The 26,137-nt window shown below is 39.0% G+C and overlaps 1 protein-coding gene across 1 annotated transcript; it reads right to left on the minus strand.

Moving 5' to 3' along the window:
- Positions 1-144: 144 nt before the first annotated feature.
- DHX32 (DEAH-box helicase 32 (putative)) lies at positions 145-25,699 on the minus strand. Its single transcript, XM_075107679.1, has 11 exons — positions 25,355-25,699; positions 22,439-22,632; positions 20,633-21,005; positions 17,720-17,965; positions 15,375-15,474; positions 15,081-15,239; positions 5,284-5,475; positions 4,010-4,159; positions 2,735-2,925; positions 1,682-1,863; positions 145-422 (listed from the first exon to the last, which is right to left on the minus strand). The coding sequence occupies exons 1-11, from the start codon at positions 25,622-25,624 to the stop codon at positions 230-232; spliced, it is 2,250 nt and encodes a 749-aa protein (XP_074963780.1). The 5' UTR covers positions 25,625-25,699; the 3' UTR covers positions 145-229.
- Positions 25,700-26,137: the final 438 nt, after the last annotated feature.

Consider the following 26,137-nt stretch of genomic DNA (forward strand, 5'->3'; position numbering starts at 1 on the left):
CTTGAAGATCTGCTCAATATGTTTATAATCAAACCTAAATCGTACATTTTTGTTACAAGACAATGCATGCAACTCCTTTTGTTAAGAAAAGCACTTTTTCTGTATGTTTCTTCTGTTAAATACATTTATGTCAAACCTTTGAAATAATTACATGGGTTAAGATGAGGATGTTTATTGTATGGACTGTTTTTATTTATATTTGTCCAATATATGATAGTTCACTCTAAAATTACTGAATAATGCATCTTTGTTCAGTGGGATTTTGGGGAAATTTTTCATTTTCTTTGCTGTCATTGTTAGTTTTCTGTTCCTCCTTCATGGTTGAAACAGGTGACAAGTGATTGATCAGTTCCTGCAGAATATCCTTACTTTCACTAGGAGGAAGATTGCTAAAATAGTACTGAGGTACCAGCTCCACGAATCTGGTGAGAAAATAAGACAAAATATTATTAATTTATTTAATTGAGTTTTGAAATGTTTGAATAGGTATTTCCAGGCTTGTACAAAAGACACCAGCAACATGCTGACTGCATGCAGATACAAAGTTGGTATTTCAACTCAAAACCAAAACTCTCTGCAAGATGCAGTAGCAGTTTGTGCCTTCAGTAGACTTGCACTGAATGTGCTCAGTCTACCCTTCAGGTGATTGTCAGTCTGTTCTCAATGCCGCAGATTGCATTAAATAGTAAGTTTTCTGGATTTGAACATACTTTTGGTTCAATAAAAGTATGAAAAAGGCTTTCTTATAAACATTGAAAATTTAAAAGATAGAACAGTGAAATATATATTCTGGGTGTAGAGATTTTTGCAGAAGGAAGACTAGACTTTTCTTGAATCCATAAACAGTTTATATGGGGTGATTTTGCTGGCTGGGTACATCAAACATGTCGAGAAAAAGGTTTGCTGGGAAATAGCTTTTCAGGGAACAAAGAAATTTCCAGCTAGATTAATCTCACTACACCACTGTGTTAACTCTTCCTTGATTTTTTTTTCCTATATATTTTACTGTGTAAGAAACTTCTGTTACTTGTAAGGTGTTTTTTCAATGGATGAATTGGTTACAGTTACAGTGGCAGACATTGAGACTTACTTCAGTACCGGAACAGGTCAGCACACGTTAGGAAATACAAAAGGCTGACTTAAGTGATGTTTTGTTTTGCATGAAAACAAGAGCAAGGGTATGAGATCGCAGTTCTTCCCTTTATTTATAGTTCTGAGCTCTAATTCAGTGAGTGTTCTGAAGGAAAATGGAGAAAAGCAAAGCTACACGTGGTGACAGAACAATACTGGCAACAAAGAAATTAGATTTATTCGCATATATACACTGGTGAATATGAAAAATGTAAGAAAACACCAATTTCTTCACCCTTCCAGTGATGCCAACTCTAGGTATGAAGACTGTCCTTTTCTCTTATGCCAATTTTACTGGTTTTCTTTGGTTTTGGTTTTGTTGTTGTTGTAAACCAACATCCCTACCTAGAGTGAATCAGTTATGCTTGGAAGGTTTTCTCAATAGAACCAGAAGGTAGCTATTTTTATGACCGAGATAAAGGAAACGGAGAAGGTGACCGGAGTTGACCTCTCCAAGCATCGCTCTCAACGTACACCCTGTCTGCGATTTAAGTTACGCTTTTGTGGTAGAGGTGTGAGTGAAGAAACAGTTTCACCATTGTTAACTTACAGATCGGGCGATATCTCGGAGACGACTCTGATGGAATTGTCTTCTGATACACTGAACTCATGGAATAAAACCCACTCAGGAATCTTTCTGGTGTTGTAATATGATGAGAAAGAATGAAGCTGGGCCACTTGTCTGTGTGTTAACATTAAGTAGTTACCTGAGCCATCCACATCACGAGCAATCTAAAAAAATGCAAAGAGTTATCCATTACTTAATTGAATGTAAAAGATGCATAGATCAGGTTTGCCTATTGTATTTAAACCAGGAATTAAACTTGATACTTGCAACTGGAGAGCTTAAACCTCTTCCCAGATTTCTGTGGGAAAGCTAGGGGCTGGATACTCTGAAATGAGGCTTAGAGGTAAAGAAAATGTTGATCTGTACATTTGAAGGAAGCTGCAACAGAGGAGGGCAGGCTTATACAGTCAATATCTGAACTTGGTGGTGGGCTTTGAAGGGTCTGTGTGAAAACAGATGTGTTCTTAAAGAACTCTAAGACTTTACGATATGATGTGTGGCCGGGCACTTGAAGTAGTCTAGTTTGCAGGGGTCATTCTTGTATTCAGGTGGAACATAATGATGCAGAGGAAAGCATGTTTTCAAGTGGGAATAAATTAATCTTTCTTGTTTATGTTTACAATCGCACTTAGAGTACCTCATGTAGTTGAGATGAAGAAAGCTGTATATTGTATATATCTAAACATCCTCAACTAGTCAATTCTCTGTTTCCAGGGTACTTTCACAAAAACATCTTCAAAAAGGAAACAATGTCTCAGAATAATACAAGTTAAAGAGTTTCCTGAGGTAAAAGGGTTCTTTGAGTGAAAGGCATATTGACAACTTTCCTCTCGCAGTGAAGTGTGTGGACTTCATGCTGTGATAGCTGAACCCCAGAAAGAAGATTGGTATTGGTGGAAGTGTTCATCTGACACACTGTGGAAAAATGGCTTTTACCCTTTCTGATGATCAAAAGATTTCACTACTTGAGTTCTCTGGAAACATTTTATATAAATTAACAATGCAGTAAGATGAAATCACAATATTTTTCCTTACGTGCATAAAGTAACCAGATAAGAGAGACTTCTTAATGCTTAGTATATTTTTTTTTGATCCAAAGTCTGGTTCTGAAATGGGAAGTTCAAGACGCTTCATAATCTCTGCTAGTTCGGCTCTGATAATTTCTGCCATCCTCAGTGCAGAACATCTTAGAAAATAATCACGACACCATTTCTCGTTACTGTAGTCTGTGGAGGAAAAAAACAGTATTTTGGCTTAAAGCAAAATCTTACTGATGGGTGCTATAGGCAGATATGGCTCTGTAAAATGCGCTTTGACTAGTGCAATAGATTAAAAACATTTTGGAGTGAGTAGCTGTGTCAGAGCTGTCCAAAATTCTGGTAACAAGACCCATATGGACAACTTAGGCTCATAGATCTTGCTTGTAAAGTGAGTGGGCAATGCTTGATTTCCTTACTTAGTTTTATGGCATTTTAGCCATATTTTTTGAATAAAAAATACTCAAAATCCCTTACTGGTTTGTAAAAAGTAATAGCTTCAAATAGAGTGAATAGCAACTCTGTTTTCAGGCTTTCTGGCTTCAGGCCCAGGTATGGCACTGAAATCACGTTTGTAGTGCTGGTGATGATCCCGCATGCTGGTGAAGGACAGGATCTCTTGGGCCTCTCAGCCTGACTGAACGGGAAGCAGTCCTGCTGCCCTGTCCTAAGTTTTTACTTAGTGTATGCAAATCTGTCTCTCCAGTGCTGAAGTACTGGACTCGGGCTAAACGAACCCGAGCAAGATGTCTGAATGTAGGTGAAACACCGTGAAGAGATCCCTGGCTTTTATTTGGTTTCCTGTAAACGTGAACTTCACTACTTTCCATTTTTTCCCTCAAACTTTCCCTTTACTTGACAGCTGTCAGATAAACACCAGAATTGTTGGGTTGCTGGGGGAATCAAGTCCCTTTTCAACTGTGTTTATGTTATTTCACATCTTAAACCTGGATTATGTGCTCTTACGGGAGGAACCAGCTTTCTGTTTTTGAACAACATCACTTTGAATGACAGTAGCAATAGTGCTGAAGTATTCTTGTTTGATGAGGTGCGCTGTCCTAGGTCACTTTTAATTAGTTAATATACTAAAGCTGATATTCGTTTGTAATGGCTACTGTCTTAGGCTTCCCTTCTCTGCAAATTAGCAATTCTAGAAAGAATCATTCAAAAAAGGTTTATGAATGAAATGCCAAAAATGCCTGGGTTTTGGGTTTTGTTTTTTTTCCAAATTGGTTACAAAGTGCTTCATTTTGTCTGGTACGGGTACACTTACATTGGCTTGCGGAGTTCACGCTGGCTTCCTTGAATGCGTTGAAGACGTTGATAAGAGTAAAGTGATCTCCTGCGGGGTGTGAGAATTTTCGCCAGCAAGTAAGAGCAATCTCTTCTGTTCCAGGAGGTGCGTGTAAGAAGCAATTAGGAGCTTAGAAAAAAATGAAGCCAGTAGTTATAAAGACACATAGGTGCATGCACAAATACTAACTCCATTGATACTTTTTTTTCCTTTCTCAGAGCCCTTTAATCTTCAATGGTGAACAATTGCTGAAGAATGTGTTTCATTCACTAAGGTTTTATTTATGTGCATGTTCTTTCAACCTCTTGTTCAGTTAATTTGTGCTGTAAATACAGAAGAAGGTGAGAAGCATTCTCATAGAGTGATGCCAAAAATGCTTCATAATGGCATGATCCAATTTATCCAGAATCCAAGCATACGGTTTCTTTCTATAATAGAAAGAAACTAAATCTATGGATGTAATGTCTTAATTTGCTCATACATGTTTAAATTTGTGCCTTCCAGTGCATTCCACATGCCATTTGAAGTTATTCTAGAGTCACCCTCCTCTCAGTTATCCTGAAATCTTTGGTTTTGTGCATCTCTGATGTATTGAGATTTCAAGAGCACCCTTTGCAGAATGAATAAGTTTTAAATACCTGGGTTTATGTGTTGGTTTGAAGCTCTGTCACATCAAATGACAGAAGTTCTATAGTTAACAACCTTCTAATATATATGTTCTTGCTCCAGACTTCACGTGTCCAGCACTTGGGGCCAGCTGCTTTGTCTCACAGTGCTAAATAGGAGCAGCGTGATCCATCAGGACAGAACGGTATGAAGTTTACGGTTAGTTTTATAAAATTTTTAAAGTGGAGAAACAGAATCACAGAGTAAATCTTTGTAGGTCAACAGTTCAATGTTTGTGATCAGAACTTCCCCTAATTTGCTGCTTCAGTTTGTAAAGGTACACAACTATGAGATAGGAAAGTTCATTTTGAAGGGGCGTTCTGTCCAGGCTTTCTGACAAAAGGTTGGAAGTTAATGAGGCATCCGAAGCATGGAATTGGAGTGCTGCTTATGAATTCATTACTTGTGTTTCATTTCTTGATAAAAGTAAAGGCTTAAACAGACAAAGATGGTAATTTACCTGAAATAAGCAGGATGTGCATAACAAAAGTTTGCCTTTGGGTTGCCCTTGTGAATAGGTTTGGAAAGAGTCTATGTGGATTTGGCAGGTGGCACAAGCCGTGCGGTAAGACACTATTCATGAGTACCTGTTACCATGGCCGCGATGGTGAGCATTTCATCAACGCACTCAAATTCACATGAAGCCAGAATTGACTTTGACAGTTGTGGATCCAGGGGAAATTCTGACATAATAATTCCAAGTTCAGAAAGGTTCCCATCGTTATCCAGGGCTGCTAGATAATCAAGATCTTCCAAAGCCTGCATCAGGCTTTCAGGAGCTAATAAAAAAGAAAGATAATTCAAATTCTTAAGAATGGCTATGTATAAATGAATGCCTGAATTCTCATTATAATATTTCAGTTGTGTGTTTCATACGTGGCAATGATAGAAGTTAGCTTCTATCATTTGGCAACGGGTAAGAAGAAAAAGTAATAAATAGATGAACAGAAGGCTGAGAACATTCTGGAGGAAGAAAATAAGGGATAACAATTACAGGGCTGCAAATAACTTTTGTTGATCTTTTTTCTGACAGAGCAGTTTTTGTCAAAAGTCTCGGTGCAAGACACTACTCAGTGCTCACTGTGTCTTGACTATGTCAAAAACTTCCACTATTGTCAGTCTTCAGGTAACTTTTTGTTCGTTCTTTTTTTTTAAAGAGGGGTAGTCAAATTTGAGGGGTGTTGAGATGTACACAACAGCTCTAGGAAAGGATTATAACCAGAAGACAAGCATTTACAGAAGCTGTAGCTGGCTTATCATTCTTGCAGGTATTTGGAGTTCTCTTGAGTGCCTTTTTTTTTTCAATTGTTATTACTTTTCTTCATAGTTTCTCATGCTGTCAGAAGAAAAATTGGAACATAGTAAAAGAAAATGCCTCCCCAGCAATTGGCTGTACTTTCTCACTGCACAAAATTAAATGTTCAATTTTCCCTTACTGTAGGTTACAACTTCCTTATAGCCTACATAGGTAGGAGTGAGAACAGTGAGGCCGAAAAAATAATGAGTGAATATATGAAAATAATTAGGCTGAGAGACTCATTTTGGGAAAAAAGTAGGAAATAAGTGAATTTGGGCCACACAGCGAGTAGGGAGCATGAGTACGAGATGGCTTGAACAAAGACAAGCATGAAGGATATAATGAGTTAGAGTTTAGTGTTTGATATGGGGGTGTGACAGTGAAAGCAGAGGAGAACGAAGACTAAGTGATGGGTTTAGTATCTTAGATGTTAGATTCAAGTGGAGGCCTGCCAGGAGCGTTCAGTAGGGAGGTTTGCTCCAGCGTATGTTGAACGCCGAGCTTCCAGGCTAAAGTGTTCCACGTGTGTTTTTCTGAAGACTGCTGGAGTGTCAACAATTCATTCACTTAATTGTTCAGTTAATTCAGTTTTGATCAATGGCATATTGAGCTTATTCTATGTGGAGTACCTCCAGAAATCATAGGTATATCTTTCTCATTCACGGATGAGGGTGAATGAAATTGGCAACCCACAAGATCTGAAGACAGAGCAAATGGCTTATACACACAGATGCAAATATGCCTTTTTCATGAGTTATCATTATATCGCATCAGTTATTTCTTGATAGACCAAAAGATGGCATTTGTAGTAGCTCTTCTGAGCCTCTCAGCTGGATGGGAGTAAATAACAAAGGAGTTTTTGTTTGTCTCCTTTCTCATTAAGTATCTTGCTGAGTTTCTCCTTCACCATTTTTTTTTCACTATTTTTCCCTTGCTTTTCTGTATCTGAGGCAGTGGAGGACAGAATCAGCTTATATATAACCTATCCCTTTTACTATAATTGACTGCTTTTTCTTTTGATAGAAAGTGCCAGAAGAACGTGAAGCGTTATTCTGACATTTTATGTTCAGATTTTGAAAAATTTAATGTTTTCTCAGCGATGCTTTATTCTGCTGAAAGAATGGTATAATGAGTTCAGACGCTCACAGTTGCAGTGATAAGAAAGCATGTCTGAAAGGACAGGATTAAGCAAATTAGTGCTTAAACAAGAACTTGAGCAGGTCTGAAGGAAATCTGCAGTTGATTCAAGTAGGTCCCTTTGGCAAAACAAGCACAGAAGAGCTTTTTGTGCAACCATGGAGGCCACGGCTCTGGGGCTAGAGGAGGTGCACCTGAAAGCTGAGTAGACGTCAAGCCTACACCCTCCAAAAAGTAGTTGCTAGAGCATGAAAGACATTGGTGGAAATTTGGGCACTCTTGAAGTGTGAAGGTTCTTTCCGGTTAAAACTGTGAATCTGTTTCATTTCAGTTCATATCTCTGCCTGTACAGCATGAGGGGTTTCTGTCTAGAGAAAACATTTGTTATCCGACATATGAGGTTTAATGGGATAAAAGATGAGCCTTTGCAAAAGCTAAACATCTGAGAAGAAAATACTTAGGAATTTTAAATAAATTAAAAGCAAGAGCTGATGAAGAATAAGAGCCAGTGACAGGAAATAGGTATCAGTGATCGAAAATACAGGGAGGGTAAAATGGTCATTCAGACATATGGCAATTATTAGAAAATCATGGAAATCTGATTTCCAGAAATCAGCTAAGTAGTTTGTGCTAGAACTTACCAAATATATGGTTATATGGCAGCCAATTTCAATCCCCTGATAGCATCAGTAATTTGCATTTTTATGCCCTAGAGTTAGTTGTCTTGAGATTTATAAGCACAAATTACTTCCCTATCTTGCTCTGTTACAAAGGAAAAAAAGCCAAGACTCCGTGTGCTAGAAAGGACAAGATCGTAAAGGTAGATTTGAGCAGGTGAAGGAACAGTAAAAACAACAAAAAAGGGAAAATAGAATAGGGCTTTCAGATATGGGCCTGCATTTTGAGGCACAAACTCGATCAATAAAAAGCCATTGTAAGAACAGCAAACAATTTGAGAGTTCTTTATTGTATGGCTTCTATTTAAATAAAAACCATGATAAAACAAAAGTAGTGTAAATGTTCAGAGATGGAAAGCTCTTCTTTAAAGAACAAAAAGCTGCATTGTCTTAAAATGATTTCTAGCAAGTGTCATTATTTTTAGGGCTGCTTGCCAACGCCAACTACAGCTGCCATCGAGGCAAACCGCGAGGCTTGGTGACACCACTGCCGCTGTCATGGGAGCAAAGTTAAAAAGCAGCTCTCAAGATATCTCCTGTGCCTTCAGCAAGAAACTGTCACATCCCTGGAAGTTTAAAAGGTATTTCCTTATCTGATATTTTCTTTCCCTTGCCTGTGTCCTTTGGCTGCTTAAGACTGGGTTGCTCTGGAATTGGTTCAGGAAACCTGACCAGTTTTATATAAATACGGATCCTACTCTTGATCATACTTAGGCTTAGTAAAGCAAACGTGTAAAGAAATGTTATTGTTAGAACTGAAATAACTTATCTGCGAGTTTCAAGCTGATTTAAAATTATATTCTTCATTTCACAGTTTTTTGTAATTTTGACATGAGCAGGCTAAGTTATGTTTCTAAAGGTAGCTGCACCATTAATATTTTCAGTATCACATCCTACATGGCTGAAATTGAAATGCTTAAGGTGTGATAAAATAAATACAAAAGTATTATTGTTGTTGCATAAGGAAGCAAGTGGTTTAGCGATTTGCCCAAAGTTCTGTAATAAGTGAATATTAGACATGAGAATGAAATGTAAATTTCATTATTTTTAATAGTCCCAATAGTCTTGCTAGATCTTGTTGGGGGTGACCTGCTGGAGAGCAGCTCTGCTGAGAAGGCCCTGGGGGTGCTGGGGGGCAGCGAGGTGGCCCTGAGCCAGCACCGGGCCCTTGGGGCCAAGAAGGCCAATGGTGTCCTGGGGTGCATTAGGAGTGTGGCCAGCAGGGCGAGGGAGGTTCTCCTCCCCCTCTGCTCTGCCCCAGTGAGGCCACAGCTGCAGTGCTGTGTCCAGTTCTGGGCCCCCCAGTTTAAGAAGGACACGGAACTGCTCGAGCAAGTCCAGCAGAGAGCTATGATGATGCTCAGGGGGCTGGAGCATCTCCCTTGTGAGGAAAGGCTGAGAGACCTGGGTTGGTTCAGCCTGGAGAGGACTGAGGGGGTATCTTATCTGAAGGTTGGATGTCAAGAGTATGGGGCCGGGCTCTTTTCAGTGGTGCCCAGCGACAGGCCAAGGGTCAACGGGCACAAGCCGGAACACGGGAAGTTCCCCCGAACATGAGGACAAATCCCTTCCCTGTGTGGGTGCCAGAGCAGGGGCACAGGCTGCCCAGAGAGGCTGTGGGGTCCCTTCCCTGGAGACATTCACACCCTGCCTGGACGCGGCCCTGTGCCCCTGCCCTGGGTGTGCCTGCTCAGGCAGGGGTGGGACGGGATGAGCTCCAGAGGTGCCTTCCAGCCCCTGCCATTCTGCGATTCAGTGATCTTTTCTTTCCATGGAAATAACTTACAAAGTTAGAGCTGACACGAATGTCAGGTGAAGGGATATTGTCTTTAAAGAGCTGATTCGCTGCCTGGCAAACCACAAGTTTTCCCAGCTTCTGTTAGGCTTAACAGCATGAAGAACTGCCAAAGTAATTACTGCAGGGAGAATAGTTCTGGGGAATGGCGTTTTCTGTTACTGTTTTTTAACATTGCTCCTTGGATAACAAACTGAAGATATGGTGAAACTTAGTGCCAAGTTTTCCTCAAGTTATGCAAAGATTTTTCTTCTGCAAGGACAAGCTTCTGTGTGCAGGTTTCATCTTGATTCTCTTTCTTCCCCTATAACTTCTGAGGCAGGATTTTTTATGAGTCTCTCATGCTCTGAAGCCACCAATTCTACAACTATTATTTTGAAGTTATAGTTATAATTGATCATTAAAAATTACTTTTGCAAAGTCATACTTTGCAGTCTTTTCATTCAGCCTTACGCTGCTGCGTCACTCCTCCAGGCTGGCTGGTTATGAGCCCTACTGTGCATTTCTGCCAGCAGGGCCAGCCAGGACAGGGGCTGACCTGCATTGTCCTGACGTAGATATACCGAGTAATGTCCACACACCAGCATAGCACGGACTGCTTAGAGAAGTCAGTTTTCTATCTGCTTTGTGTCATCCTCAAAGCACATACATGACTCTGCAACATGTATATCTACAAAGAGTATAATTTAAAGAATATTATATAATGGCATTAAAATATTTTTAATCACTTTGGTTTCTATTGTTACTTTCTAGTAAATGACATGAGAATAGTCCAGCTTTAACAGTACTGGGCCATCACTTCTCATTTAGGATGAGAGGGAATGGCCTTAAATTGCACCAGGGGAGGTTTCATTGGATATTAGGAAAAATGTCTTTATGGACAGAGCGGTCGGGCACTGGCACAGGCTGTCCAGAGAGGTGGGGGAGTCACCATCCCTGGGGATGTTCAAAAACCTGTGTAGACGTGGCACTTGGGGACATGGTTTAGGAGGCCTGGGGGTGTTGGGTTGAGGGTTGGACTTGATGATCCTAGAGGTCTTTTCCAACCTTAATGATTCTATGATTCTATGATTTTGGGGATTCCCTTTGTGTTATCGTCTCCCTATTCTAAGCAATTGGCCACATCCAGTGTGGTATGTGCTCAGTTACTGGGCTACGTATACTGCCCCGACGCCCATTCCTGATGCCTCTTGTCCCATGGGTAGAGGACTGCTGCTAAGGGTCAGGTTGCCCAGTCCATACTTTGCTTCCTGTGTTTGTTTGCTGTCTCGTCCTTACCTCCTCTGATTCATTTTAGGCTTTTCCACTGATTTGTGCAGTACAGACTATGAAGTACCTGGCCATGTCTATGCTATCAGAAAGCTTTTCATTAGGAGATAGATAATACTATTTAATTGATGAAATTCAGAAATTAAAACATCAAAGAATCAACAAGAGAACTTAGTAAATCTTCCATGAAGTGATCTCTGTTGAGCAGACCTTACATGGCACATTGAGTTTCTGTTTTTCACAGTCTGTTTCTAATGAAAAAATACAGAAACAAATTTTTTCTGAAATGATTTGAAATTATATGCATTTATACAAGTCTTGTCATTATGGATATTCTAGAAATATATTCTCAGTGGGATTATAATAGCATAGCTCTCAAATGTCATGGTATCCATCACCATCAACAAATATTTTAATCTGAAAATTGTTTATGGTAATTCTGCATGAATGCAGAATCTGCAAACTGCCTACACCTTGGTTTCTTACAGAAATTTTACATGGCTTCATTTTTATTCTCATTTACATAGTTCAGATAAGGATTTTTCCAGTGATTTACAAAAATACGTAATGTCGCTGCAACCTATAGGAAAGGAGTTCTTTTGTCCCACCATATAACACAGTAAAGATCTAGCTGATTAACTGATAAAAATGTAAACACATCCCTATTGTTGTGGCACAGGAATTCATATAGTGCACTTCAGAACTGCAGTGCCAAATACGTTTTCATATGGCTTATGCATTCTAAAAAGGGTACCAGTCTGCTGCATTTGCTCATCTCGGTTATAGCGTGAATTAAATGCAGCAGCTGTAAGTCTGACATGTTTGTTGCTTTCATAATGCAGTAATGAGTCAGAGTTAATCCAGACTTTTATTTTTCCTCAAAGAGCAGCAGAAAAAAAAAGGTTGTTCACATTGTTGTTGAGCAGAAATAAAATGTTTTACTGATGTAATTTTTGTTTCTTTCCTTATCTGCTATACGTTCTCTATTTCATGTACAGGGAACGGACTGGGAAGCACTTCTCTCTGAATTCTCGCTATGAATTTCGGTGTACTTCTGACTTGTTTGTTCACCAGTTCATGTGCTTATGTTACTCTGCCATCTCAGTGAAAACATTATTTTATTTAGGAGAAATTCACCTTGGGTTAAAAAAAGCTCCAAAGCCTCCATGTGTTTCAATCGCGAAGACAGCTTGAGAATGTTAGCTAGTGGAGGGAGATAGTCCATAGGAAAGCCTGTGGCATGTGGGAGATGCTGAAATGTGTTTTCTCCCTTTACTCAAAGGGAAATCAGTCCAAGGAGGTGAAGAGATGTGGAGTAGTCAAGCCCAGGACAAACCATCCTGGGGAGAAATAGAAAGACTATTTGTGTTTTTAGTATCTGTATACTCTGAACAGCGCTTGATCTGACCGGGTCAAATGAGAGCATACAGAAATACTGCCGTGTCTTTTTGTTTGCTTCTTTATGGGTGGGGCGGGGTTTGGTCCAGCTGATCTTGTGCCACGTTTGGTTGCGGGTAGGCAAATTGGCTTTGTATGTGTTGGTAATAGATGTGAATGAGAACTGTTATGCCCAGGAGTTTTCTTCGGGTCAGAAAAGCCACCCTGCTTGTTTTGTGAGCTTTCTCGCTCATCTGTTTCACTTCAGTCTCAGAGACCCCTCCTCCTCTTCCTCAGCCTTTTTCGTCACTTCAGGTTACAGAAGGCTTATGCAATGGAACTGACTGCAGCAAGGATAATGAAGCCTTTCTGGGAAGCAAAAATCTCTTGCTCAAGACAGGATGCTTTCCAGCTCTGATAACTCTTCTCTTTGCCGCCCCTGCAACGCTCTCCTGCAGTACATAACCCAGAAAGGTGTGACATCTCTTTGACTTCATGACTAGCAATAAAAAAGCTTCAAGGCTGCCCTTTAACTGAGTACCGGAGGTATTTGGAACTGGGCAGCAAGGACTCCGTGGTGTGACTAGGGTCAGTCTCTGCTTCTGCTGGAGAATGTCGTGCTTCTTCAGCCACTGGAGACGTGTGGCATTGAGTGTGCGTGGCAGGTTGGGGCTCTCTCAGCACAGAATGAGAAAACTTAGCCTTTCACAGGCTGTGATCATTAACCCAAAGCTCTTGGGAGGATGAAAGGCCCAAAATAAGGTTTTTTTTGTGCTTGGAAGCTTGACATGTGTTTTGAGTTCTGTAGGTTGGTCTAATACAGTAACTAACTCCCCTCACAACTTTGCTTGTTTCGGTATTCCTATTTCTTTCAGACAAACATATTTCACGCCAGGTGCTTCAAACTGTCCGTATTCTGATAGCGTGAGCTTTATGGTCGTCTCTGGAGAATTGTGGTAGGGATATAACTCAGGTGTTAGTAGGAAAGAGGTACGTTGCCCACTCAGAAGTGGGGAAAAAGAAAGCCCCAAGGCAAAGAAAGCCAATGTGTGATCTATCCTAGGATAAAGGAAGAGCTGTACTAGACAATTAAAACAACGTTTTGAATGTTTAATTGTGTGGGGCCTTAAGGCGGGAAGGAGACAAGGAAATTGTGCAGACTTTCCCGTCTCCTTTCAGTGGGCCCCTACAGTGTTTGTGGGATATTTTCCTTTGTTCAAACAGTTTGTCTAACATTCCTCACACTGCCTCAGTAATTCCTCAAACTTTTCAATGCCTTGACCTTGCACTATTGATCTAGTTAGCAAAAACTTTTTCATATTTGATGCCTATCCAAGTAAAGCCATGCATTCATCAAATGCCTTTACAATTTTGTCCACGTCAGCAAGATGCTTTCTTCAGCTGCATTATCTCAAAAATACAGGCAAAACTTGGAATTCCTACATCTGTGAAATCCTTAAATGCCTCTAGCATTTCATTCTCTCTGAATACCAAGTGTATGCATTGTGCCTTTAAACCCAAAAATACTGAATGCTTTTCCTAATGTAGCTTTACTAATTCATTCTACAGTTCAAGAACAACTTTCTTCATATCTGGTAAAAGCACTGAAATGCTTTAGAATTTATTATTTTTTTAAACTAAAATACTTCCTAAATTTGAGTGGAAGCCAACTGCATTCCATAACCATTTTCCATGAAGGTTTCCTGGATTCCACGCGGGAGGTGACGCTCACAAGGCCAAAATACTGTGATTCTCATCAGTCTTGAATTAGTTACCACTCAGACTGGCAATGTTTTTTTCACATTTCTTTTAGGCATGTGTCTGCTAAACAGACAGACAAGGGAAAAGTAGAATAAATTCTACTCAAAAATTCCACTTACAATCTATCACAATATCCAACAGTGGGAATTAAGCTCATTATTACTAAGTAATTACAGTGCACAACACATAGAAGACAAGTAATCGTTCTAATTTCTTGTATGTGCATGAGGAAATGGGGCATAATATGAGAATTCTTCCTATTTGCACTAGAAAATGATTATAAATTAAGCCAGGAATAGGTCACATGGTCCTCAAACCAGTGAAATCTGTGCTGTTTCCTTCACTCTAATTGGTTTCTAATCGACAGCAGAATTTGCAGTGGTACTTGGGTTTTGTGGTAGGTCAGAACAGAGGAGAATATTGTTCTACAGAAAAAGCCCTAAACTATGAAGTCAGAAAAATAAATTTAAAAAAAGCAACCACTTTTTCACACTCTTACCTCAAAATTCAGAGTATTCCCTGTCTAGTATTGAAAGTTTATTTGGGTTTATTTTATAAACAATATTGTCCCTAAGTAATAGCTTATTGTAAATTTGAGGTGGGAGATGCTGGAGGATAAGAGGAAAGCTGATTTCCTTCAAATGTATCTCCTAGGTAACAACAGTAGTTTATTTGGGTTGTAAACTTTTGATTAAAGGAATATATTTTGTTAGATATCTGTACAATGCCTTGTACAACAGGACACAAATTATCTTTGTGGGTTCCAGGAATATAATATGAAACCTAGGTGAGAAGATATTTGGAATATTGATTTTTTTTTTTTTTTAATTCCAATTCCATTCAGATACTTTTATGGTCTTTTTCAGAGCAAGCAGTTCATACACAGTACCATTTTTCTAAGTGCAACTATTGCACTGTGAACTCTTCTAGCAGGTAAGCGGTAAAAGCAGTGGCAATACTATTTCAAGTACTTCAGTAAAAACCGGTACTGTGAATGACAGGACAAAATGGATCTTTAAATGACTGCAAAAACAGTAATAAACATCTGGAAAATTGGTGCAACATCATTACCTGGCCTGCTTATGAAGTCACAGTGTCTGAAGCCTGCTATATCCATCCTCTTCAGGAAGAGAACCATGCTAGTTAGCTTTGATTCCTGTATTTTGGCTGGTAGATGTGGTTTCATTTCTTTGTATGTAAATTCTTCAGGATACAAGCAGAACAGTTTTCCTGGAAGAGATTTCAGGAAAATTACCTTTTTTTCCTTTTCTTTTTTTTTTTTTTTTTTTTTTTTTTTTGCATTGCTGCATCAATTCTATTAATAATTTGAGCTAATGGATTTAAATTTTGAGCTAATAATTCTACCTGATGAAGACATGCCCAGAATTTGTTTATGCATCTCTGCTTGACTTTTGCTGATAGGCTGCGTTATAACAGAGTCTGCTCTGATTCTAGGATTGTACACCTTTAAATGAAAGAGATATTAAGCATCAGATAAGTAAGAGAAAACTACAAAAATATTAATGGTATTGATTTTTTTTTTGTCTAGGTCATTTTACAGAAAGTGCAGTAACAGTTTTATTTCTCTTTATACTACATATTTCACCAGCTTGGAAATGAGAGCAGTCAGCACTTTGATAAATTGACAGACACTTATGTTTTGCAATAACTCTGTAAGTATACTCTAAGAAAAATGTCTTTTTCTGAGGAAATACACCTTACTGAAGCAGAAAATATATATCTGTGGTATCATCAAGAAAAGCATCAAAAAAGATTATTTATTTCTTCCAATGACAGAATCCCAATGTTGTCTGATTACATTTTGTTCCATAATTCCAGATTTTTGTCTTATTACTAAAACCTGACATTTTAGTACAGAAGACGAGGACTCTAACAAAGATGTACAATGCCCCATTTTATTTTTTTCCTAATTGTACTTTATTTTGAATAAACTGAGGAGCCAATTTGCTCACTGTTCTGACCACCAGATGATGTCCATAAGCTTCTGTAGGATATGGCAAGACAGACAACATCTGGATAAGACAACTTTCTAGTCATGTCACCTGAACTGACCTTGTCTAATTTAAGCAGGGTTTTAATAAAAAAGCCAAAACATCCCTCAGTGCAGGGAACAATTTTTTTTTTTCCTCCAGGTAAATTTATTATACATCCCAACTGCAAGATTTATGTGGGATTTTGTTCTGCAAAAAACTTTGACTGTTGCCTCTATGTTCAGCTGACTTTCAGCTGTATGGGTTGAATGTGAATTTGAACTGCTGAGGAATAAATATTAGAGGACTAGACTTCAGCTGTTAGGACAAAATAATTGAACTAAAGAGTGAAAGTTGTGTAACCGGTAGGGGTGATTTGATGGCCGTCAGGGCTGTGTTGAAACTGGGCTGTTCCCATCACTTCATATTTTGGATTCACAGAAGTCTGGAAGCACTGAATTTTACTTTGGGCTCCAGATTACCATGGAAGTGAGGTTAATTTCTGCCATCCAAGACAACTGTAGTTTCAGAAATAAATTGAGTTATGCATGGTCTAATTGAAAACTGCTTTTAGGCTTTTGTTCGTTTCACACAAAAGTATGACAATTTTTTTTACACTTGGCTTGAGGCTGAGTTAGTTTATAACCTCCAAATGAGAACCATTAAAAATGACAGACACAGTTTTTGCAGTGAAAATGAGAGGTACTGGTAGTTCCCAAGCTTTTCCCTGAACTACTCTCAAGGCTAATCAGGATTAATGATCGTCAATGCAAAATTTTATGAACCCTTAACTTCCGTTTTGGTGATTCAATTCTAGGTCATATAAAGAATCTGTATTATATTGCTTCTGTTGCTTGTTACTGGAATATTTATTTCGACTAGCAGAATGCATTGAACAGTTGCAAAGCCTGTAGTGCAGTGCAGCTTTCTAATGCATGTAATGACTTGTTCCTACATAGTCACTCATTCTTTAGGACATCAGTTTTGTATCAATGAAAGAAACAAGAGCCGTGCCTTTGCAGCTGCACTAGTCCTTCCCAGGAAGGGGTAGAAAAAGAGAACTGAGGGCATAATTAGAATGAACTGTCAAAGGTCAAAGATTAATTCAATAAACTGCAGCATTTTGAGGTTCTTAGATGGAAACAGGTATCCGGAAGGAGCACAAGCAGCTTTACAAAGAAGTGGTTCCCTGTGTGAGCGTCCCTTGGCATTGTATGATCTGTGGCACTACGCTGATTACAAAGGCATTACGCGAGGGATGAGGTTCATCTACTACACCAGGTAATCTGCCAATAGGTATCCAAGAACTGTTTGTATTTTGCTCTATCTGTAAGATCCTGAAGACATAATTATGAATGACAGGCCAAAATTAAGGTGAGATGTAGTTTGCAAATGGAGTGTGATTAGTTTGGGGCCCACATGAGTGGCACTTTCAGCTGGGAGTGTTAATCTGGCTTTGGAAACTTGAAAATTTTGTCTTGTGACTGCATTTAGGAAGTAATTGTGTTTTCCTGCTTGGTTTTCCCATGTCTATGAACATTGGTAATTCAAATGGTAAAAACATTATAGAATCTGACTTAAGAAAGAGTAGAAAAATATTAGATCCTTTAGAAACCATTTGCACCAATCTACTGGCTGCACATTTCCATTCCCCCACCCTGAAAAAAACCTTATGCATAATTCACACATGGAATACTGATTTTGGTTAATTTTACTAACCTTTCTTCTTTCAACACCGACATCAATGACAAAGGTTACATTTTTAATCCAAATCAAAGACTCTCCAAAGCTTGTGGTGAGTAGCACTTTTCTTCTGTATATTTTGCAGCATTTCTGTTTGTCTTGATTTGGCTTGGGAATTAGGTCTTGTTTTGTGGGGTATAAAGGAACTGGGATGAGTTCTCCAAGGTCAGGATTTAAATTAGACTGTTCCTGTCTGATCATTTGGTAAGCTTTTTCAATTTCCTGTAATCAGGAGAAAGATATTTTTTTTTCCCCTCATGAGTATGAAAAACAAATATCAATATTTAATTTTAAAGCAACTTTTTAATTGTAACATGAATTTTAAGTGTATTAAAGTATAACAACATTTAAATCTTACATGATTAATAAATAAAGGGGAGAAAAAGGGGAAAAGAATTTTGTATGAGAATTGACTGACTGTATCTGCTAACTATAGACCAGGGGAAAGCTGGGCCGTTTTTTGAAATGTCTTTTTCTCCTCTGCAATTTTCAGAATAGTCTTCTCTGGCTTTAATCAGATCCAAACCAACCTCCAGGGGAAGATGGACGTGCAAAAGTATAGTATAGGAATTACAAAGCTGAGAAATTATGAAACGGTCCCTGAACTTTTTGTATATAGGACACGTAGGATGTGTCCACAACAGTCATTTAGTGCCTAAGTTTGGTGCAAATTATCACGGGGGTGGTAATGCTGTGGCAGCTACTCAGGTACCCCGCTGGTGTGCCCCAAATGTTTTCTTTTCTGCTGGAGCCGAAGTTCTGCCCGTGGGTGCCCTGTGTGGCAGCGTCCCCTGGGAACAGCGCTCTGCGTGTGCTCGGTGCACCCTGGGGCTGGCAGCGGGGGACCCCCGCTGCTGGCGAAGGTGCGAAGCGCATGGGTGCTCCTGGGCTCAGAACAGATCACAGCAAACCACTGCTCCAGCCCTCCCCAGTCCCTGCTGCCCCGGCCCTGGAAGGGCTAAAATGGCAGAGCCTCTGTTTGCATCAGTTGGGAAACTGCTGTTATGTTCTTGGTCCGATCACAATGCGGGAAAAGGTCCTCTCTGCTTCACCTTAATTGTTATGTTTGAGAATCTATAAGTGTTGTAAAGGTTTGTATTGGGGTTTTTCCCCCCGCAATGATTAATAAGCTCTATGAAGACTTAATAAAGTCAATAAAACGTCCCTAAGCTGCATTAATGGAACATCACCTTTAAAACAGTCCACAAATTCAGAGGTCAAATATAAATTGTAAAAGGGTTCTTTTTTATGTTGTTTGACTTTTTTAAAAAAATATAAAATAATTTGTGTTATGAATTATTTTTTAAATTTATACAAAAATAATTCATAGACTTGTTCAGTTCAAAAAGGATTTTGTTTTTTAAAAGCATATTTATGAGCAAATATTTTTCAAAATTGCAAAACCAGATTGAGTCTCTATTGGAGAGTGCCACTATGTTCATAGCAGTTATAGGTTGAAAGTATTCTATAAAAATTCTTACAAAGATATGACAGTGGCATCTAATAGCAAGGCTGGCACTAAGACAATACATAAATCTTAATGTTCTTAGTTTGTTCCTATTTTTGTTCCATTTAGAAGACAGTTGAGTGCTAGGGAACAGTGAGCCATTAGCAATGTGAACCTTTAAATCAGAGTTAAGCAAAACGCACGAGATGTGAACTGTGCGGTAACAGTTCATAACGATGTTCTGTTCATCGTGACAGAGAGCACGAGGTAATCTCTTCTTGGCAACAAAGAAATTATTATTTTAGTATTGTGGGGGACTTGCCCTTCAAAAATAACTTAAACAGAAATAAATCTTGGGCCCCAGTCTTTTGAGATGGGAAGACTATGTGTTTCCTCTCTACCATTACCTATTGTAAATACGGGAACTGATACAGAAAATTAATCAGTTCATAATTTCTAAAATTTGTGCCCATAAAGCTTACAACTGATTATTAACATTATTAAAAGTGTTACATGTCCATCCCCCTTTTACACTGAAAAGCATAGTTTATGAAAAGGATAGTTTATGGTAATTTATCTTTGCATGTGAAAAGTCATTATCTCCTGGAGCCACTACCGTGAATTTGTTGTTCTAAAGCAGATTTAATGATACAAAGTGGAAGATTGAAGATCTCTATCAGGAAATTAATAATGGTAATAATTTATAATAATAATTTATAATATTTTCAAGTCTTAAAATGTTTATTTGATTGCAGTTTGCTTTGACAGCTGTAAAGTACTGTGAAATTTTTCTAAGAAGGACATGACCAAGCAATCCTGGCAGCAGTGAATTCAGGGCATCTCCGCTGCCTTCAGGGATTCAAAGTTGCCTCTATTTAGAACAGCCAGGCCCGTGGTGGTTCCTGGATTACCATTGCACCTCCAGAGAGATATCTGCCTCCTGCTATTGTGTACGCAAATGGTTTGGAAGTTTGCAGCCATAAAGGAGAATGCAAATGGAAAGACCTTGTAAGCAGGTTTAAGATAAAAACATTCATATGAAGCAGGACGTTTATGCAAACTGGATGTGTGTCCGTTCCTGCCAAGGAGGGATACCACAAAGCGTGATACAGTGTATTAACTCCCTGCATTCATGGCCCTTGTCCCCGTATGCTGCCTTTGCTACTTTTTGCATCACACAGAAGGTTGATGGCTTTTCTTTAAGCCTACAGAAAATCTGATCATTCCTGGTATTAGTTTATGCTGTGTGGGTATATATATATAAAACACAGCATTATGTATACCATAACTTCTTTGTAGGAAAAAACTGAATCTATAAAAACTGTTGGCAATCTCCAGTGTCTTAGATACTGGCAACAACATATTTGTAGGTCATATAAAAACACAGATGTGAATTGTTTCTTGACTAAAATCAGAAATATTGAAATCTGTTAATAACTTACTTGTTCACATGCCAGAAAGATCACAATGTCACCCTTCTCTTTTGTATGGTGTATCTCAAAGAGCAGTCTCAGTGCAGACAGAAAGTGGTCTTTCTGAACGCTGCAAGAGTACACAACCTCTACGTGGTGTTTGTTTCCCACCCTTATGAAGGGGACGCTGCCGTAATAATTCTGCAGTTTGCTGGACATATGAGGTGCAGTGAGTATTACCAGCCTCAGCTCTGGTCTTGATTTCAAGACATCTTTAAGAAGGCCAAGTAATGCATCTGTTGCAACTGTTCTTTCATGCACATCATCCAAGATGATAACACCGTAATAGCTCAGAAGAGGCGCAGACATCATTTCCCTTTGTAGCATATCATCTGTACAGTATCTGCAACAGACAAATGGAAAACTCTACAATATCCAGATTTGGTTGTAAGAAATTCATTCAGGGTCTTGGGGACAGCTTGGTTCTTTCTGTTCTAACAAGAAAGATTTGATAAGAACAGAGAGTCTATTTTGTAGATGATGTCACAGTTTCAACTAGCTGTTTAAATCCTCCTTTAAGTAGCTAGAAACTCAGTATAATTCAATGACGTTAAGTGGCACTGTGGTTGAGAGGATGCTTTATGCAAAAGAAGAAATACTTCTGCCCTAAAATTATAACTTGTATTTCATCTTCCAAACTATCTAAGCATATTGCATGCCATAACCAATGCCTGAGCTAAGAGCTGATACTTTTAGGTGAGGAAAAGTTGTACCCACGCGCTTGAGGCCGTGCCAGAACTGAGATGAGAGATTAATTCATACCATAAGGCCCTCCTCACTTTTCTCATTATTATTGCTGCCACTGGCAGTATTTTTAAAAGGATATTATTTTTTGCTGTGTTGCTCAGCAGAACTTTGAATTCTTGAATCAGGTTTTGATGTGTGAGAGGATAGGATTCATCTCCCCTTCACATCTGGAGCAGCTGCAGGAAGATGTGCTGCAGGACGAAGTTTACAGAGTTCTCCATGAAAGAGAAAGGACGCACAAAGGAAGGGCAGTTGAACTTGATTTTCAGAAGTGGTGACTATGCTCTTCTCTGCTGGAAATCAATGGCTGGGAAAGAGGCTTATGATCTAGACTGTATACATTGTGCCTGCTATTTTAAGGAACCAGAGAAAATAACTCTCCTAACTTTCAGAGAGATTCCAAGTCTGAATCCCTGTGTTGCTGCTGTCACCTGCCTCTATTTAATACATTAAGTGCATTTGTTATCTCTTAAAAATCCTCCTAAAGGCTTTCTTCTCTTGTTATTGAATATACCCTTTTCTAGCCACAATTTTTGATTGCTTTTGAATTCCAGCTTTACTTTGTGATAGGTTATCCCATGTCCTCTTACGGTAATGAGCACTCCTGTACTGGAAAGCAGAGAAGGAAAAAGTAGAATGATATGGACGTTACTAAGGTGCTTGATGAAGTTTTGCAGAGACAGTAGCCTTGCCCTCTTAAATCTCTGCTACAATTTAGCACAGAATACCTCCTTCAAGCCTTTTACAGCTTATGGATTAATCACAAAATCTCCAGCATCTGCATTTTAAATTATTACGCACAACTCTCTATAGAGCCGTGTTGGGTTTTTTTTGTTTGTTTTCATACTGTATGTAAAAATCTTTTGCAACTATGGCACCGCTCCCCCACGGTGGTTACGTTACCTGTCCTGACCAGGTCAGTGCAACGAAGAGCCCAAGGACTGGAGTGCTGACCGCTGCAGTTTAGCGCTTGCGGAGAGCTATAAGCTACGTATTAGTTTGAAGGCATTAAAAACCAAACACACAAACCTCAGGACAGTTTCTGTTGTACAGCAGCTTTCGAATGGGACAAAATACCCCACTTCGTGGCCAACGTTGACATCCATTTCGTCAGCTACGCGCAGCGCCAGCCACACCGCCGTCTGCTTGTGGACCTGGGTGCATACGACCACACCGTGTTGGTAGTGGACAGAAAGGCAATGCTCAGCACACCACTGAGGGATCTGTAAGTAAATAAGAAAACAGATGCATTTGGTATTTAACACGTTTAGCAGAGACTGTAATGTGAAAGAAGTAGGCAGTGGGGAAGAGCAAAATCACCCTGAGCACCCGCTGCTTACTCTGTGCCTGAGTACTGACGGATGAGCTGCACTTGACACAGAAATTATCTGCCTGGATAAATGTCAAGATGTTGGATCTCTTAAGAGTTCTAGTGGCACAGTCTAGAAGGTTTAACTGGGAATTTCTCAACTGGCCTCAGATTAGTTTGAATATATTGCACAAATATATTAGTTTGAATATATTTGAATATATATTAGTTTGAATATATTGAATATATAGCTCCCCAGAGCTGGCCTCTGGGGAGCCGGTAACACCAGCGGTGTCATTCTTAAGCATCTCCTGATTGATCCAACAGTGTTAGTGCAGATGTTGTCGGGAGCTTCTCAGCTGGCTCAGCAGTAAACTGCCCCTGCTGTGCCAGATTGAGGTGCTTGACGTAAGAAACGTCCCAGGAAGAAGAGGATTTGAGCTGACAAACGCCACAGTAAATAGATGTAATTTTGGATTAATTACTCTGTAAGCAAAGATAACTGAAGCTGAACTACTCCAGAAACTTATGCAGTAGCTGTCTAATTTATATATTTACAGTACAAAATCAACATTAGAAAATATTAATGTGTTATTGTAATGAGAAAGTAAAATTACATTATGAATATTATTTTAGTGAAAATATTAGGTTTCATATCCTTTACTTAATCAACATATAAACTAGGATCATCAGCCACATATCATTTATTTCTGTTTTGTTATTTATGTTTCTGAAAATGTTTAAAAAATAGCCAGCAATGTGTTACATCTTATTAATCTTGTTCAAGGACAATTTAAAAGGTTAATAGTTTTTAGAAAGTACTTTATTATTATACAAAGTTTGTTTTGTATAAATTACAGTCAATAACAAGGGGAAAAGACTTTGCACTCCAAAAAATATTCCAGGCAGCAGGTGGGTGTGTATCGTTTTTACAGGGACATGGGAACTTTCAGTGAGAAGTATGATGTACTTCAATACGTGATCTCTAGCAGTGTCCAGCATCGAAGTGGCTGGCAGATATGAGATGCTCTGCAACAGTAATTATCCTACAGCTTTACCTGCAGGGAAGTTTTCTGCTGATCCCACTCATAAACAAACATGTTTTGGCTTATAACACTTGCTTGAAAATTCTTCTCTGCTTACTGTGGGAACAGACCTAGGTTGTTACATGTCATTATGACAGAATTTGGTAGTCTTGGTGGATATTTATGTGTCAGCAGAGGTCTTGGCTTCAGTGATGTCTTTTAACATGATTTCTGCAAAATAATTATGTATTCTTGGAAAATGCATTTGCTCTTGGCTGAAGTGAGGGAAAGACCCATTACTTCTCCATGAGAAACAGCCCTACTGCTTTCAATCCTTCATTCCCTGAGAACTTTTTCACCTTCTCCTGTGATCTGCCTGCAAATTCGCTGTATTTCTTTCCTGATATAATCAGGACCAAAACATGCTTTCCAAGTAAGAATATGCATTGAATCCAACATAGGCATTGCAGAGTCTACCACTTCCACAGGGCATTCAGTGTGATGATGGACAAAAAGAGGATTAAATGACAAGTTTAGTCGATATTAGGGAGGAGGCCATAACATTTTCCAGTGGAAAAAAATAGTGGCCAGCCAAATGTAGAAGGAATGATTTATTTGTAAAATACTAAAGCAATCTGAAGTAAGTCCTAAAGTATTTTACACTTAGCCTTGGCCTTTTGAAGACGGTAGAAATACACCTGTAATTTCAGCAGGGAAGGATTTTAGCTGATACATTCTGGAGTACATTTTAAAGTATATGGTGGACAGTTTTTCAAGGTGAGATGTGATTTTGTGATACACAAACAAAGCAATACTTTACAGTGCACATACTCATAGATACAAGAAAATTATATACAGTTTTTTTCCAAGGTTATGTGTATAGTTCATTCTGATTTTTAAACTATAACAGTTAATGCATGGGGTCTTCAGTGTTCAGAAAGGGCTTGATTTTTTAAATTCAGTATTTAGTACAAAAAAAAGTTGTAGTTTGACAGTTTTGTTAGTTATTTGTGACACACTGTCACTGCTTCAGTGCTCAACTTACTCTGAAATCCAAAAGAGATCATCAACCAATTGAAAATGGCTTGTAATGGACAAAGGTAAAGTAAGTGTCAACTGTTTGTGAATATTTGAAGAAAGTTATTTAAATGTATGCGTTTATATATTTTACATCTATATCTGACTGCATTAATCTTTTGTCACCTTCTATATTTCACTTTCCCTCTCTGACCCTAATACCTCAGATTACCATAGGTGGCTGCACTTCTGTTTCTGCACTGAGAACTGCTAAACTCAGTACAGCTACGTGGGCGTGCACCGCGCTGAACTCCTCAGACCTGGGTGTTACGGTATTGCTGCAGCGCACAGCACTCGGCATAGCAAGTCCGCTGCTACCAGAAACCAGATACTAGTGTAATATAAATCTGGATATGGATGTGCCTAATATAAAGAAAGGGCTACAGCAGTAAATTGTAAATTCATTGCAAAAAGCTTTTTCTGTTTTAAAAATATGCAATATTAGTAAAATAATAATACTAACTCTGAAAATAATACAACATTAAATGTTCTAAAAATAATTTAAACCACCCCAATGTAGTCTGTTGTACTGACCTGGGTGCTCTTGCCAGTTTTAGCATCTCCTGACACAATCACAATTTGATTACGAAGCAAACTTTCCATAAAAGTACGTTTCTCTTTCCATACTGGAAGTTCTTCTCTTTCTTTCATAAGTTTATAATAACGGGAAGAGTAAGGTAAGCCATCGAAAGGATTAAGCTCTAAATCTTCTCCGCATACTAGTATTTCCTCTTCATCACCGTCGCTGCAGTCAAGTAACTCTGAAATGCAGTGGCTCTCTGGAGAAAAGGTTAAAAACTCCATTTTTCTTACATATATTTTTCCCAGCAACAGCACATTAGTAATGGAAGGAGTCCTTTGTATTGATTGATCATTCAGGCCCCCTTACCCCGAGGAAATACATTTCTGCTTGCTTCAGGATTAGTACTTCCCAGCTCTTCAGTTTAAAAGTTCAGTCTTGGGGTCCAGCTGCCTTCTTTGTGGTCTGTCACACTTCAAGTGGTTTAATAACCCAGGTGAGCCTCGAGAAAAGATATATTTTTAAAAAATCATCCCAACTCTTCAAAACAGAGATGATTAAACCAAAAGATGTTAAACAGAAGCTGAGTAGCTTTTGCACTTTAGTAGTATGTTAAAGTCAGACCATGAGCACCCGCCAGCGTGTTCGCTCGTGCTCCTGTCTGCGGCTGCTCGGCCAGGCTGGAGAATAATTGGGCAAGAGCACACTGAGCCTGACCTTTATGGCTCCCGCCTGTGCCCCGGCTGCCGTGAATAGGAGGCTCCGGGGCGATTATTGTGATTGCAGAGGTGGTCATG

The sequence above is a fragment of the Phalacrocorax aristotelis genome, chromosome 12, assembly GCF_949628215.1.
Source record: "Phalacrocorax aristotelis chromosome 12, bGulAri2.1, whole genome shotgun sequence".
Classification (NCBI taxonomy): Eukaryota; Metazoa; Chordata; class Aves; order Suliformes; family Phalacrocoracidae; genus Phalacrocorax; species Phalacrocorax aristotelis.

Bases quoted from the DNA above. Each gene is read 5' to 3' on its own strand.
- DHX32 (XM_075107679.1), bottom strand. From the start codon at position 25,624: ATGGAGTTTTTAACCTTTTCTCCAGAGAGCCACTGCATTTCAGAGTTA. The intron at 17,966-20,632 runs GTAAGTTATTAA...TCCTGATTACAG, and splicing joins TCTTTCTGGCATGTGAACAA to GAAATTGAAAAAGCTTACCA. The intron at 5,476-15,080 runs GTAATGATGTTG...CTTTTTTATTAG, and splicing joins TGACTTCATAAGCAGGCCAG to CTCCTGAAAGCCTGATGCAG.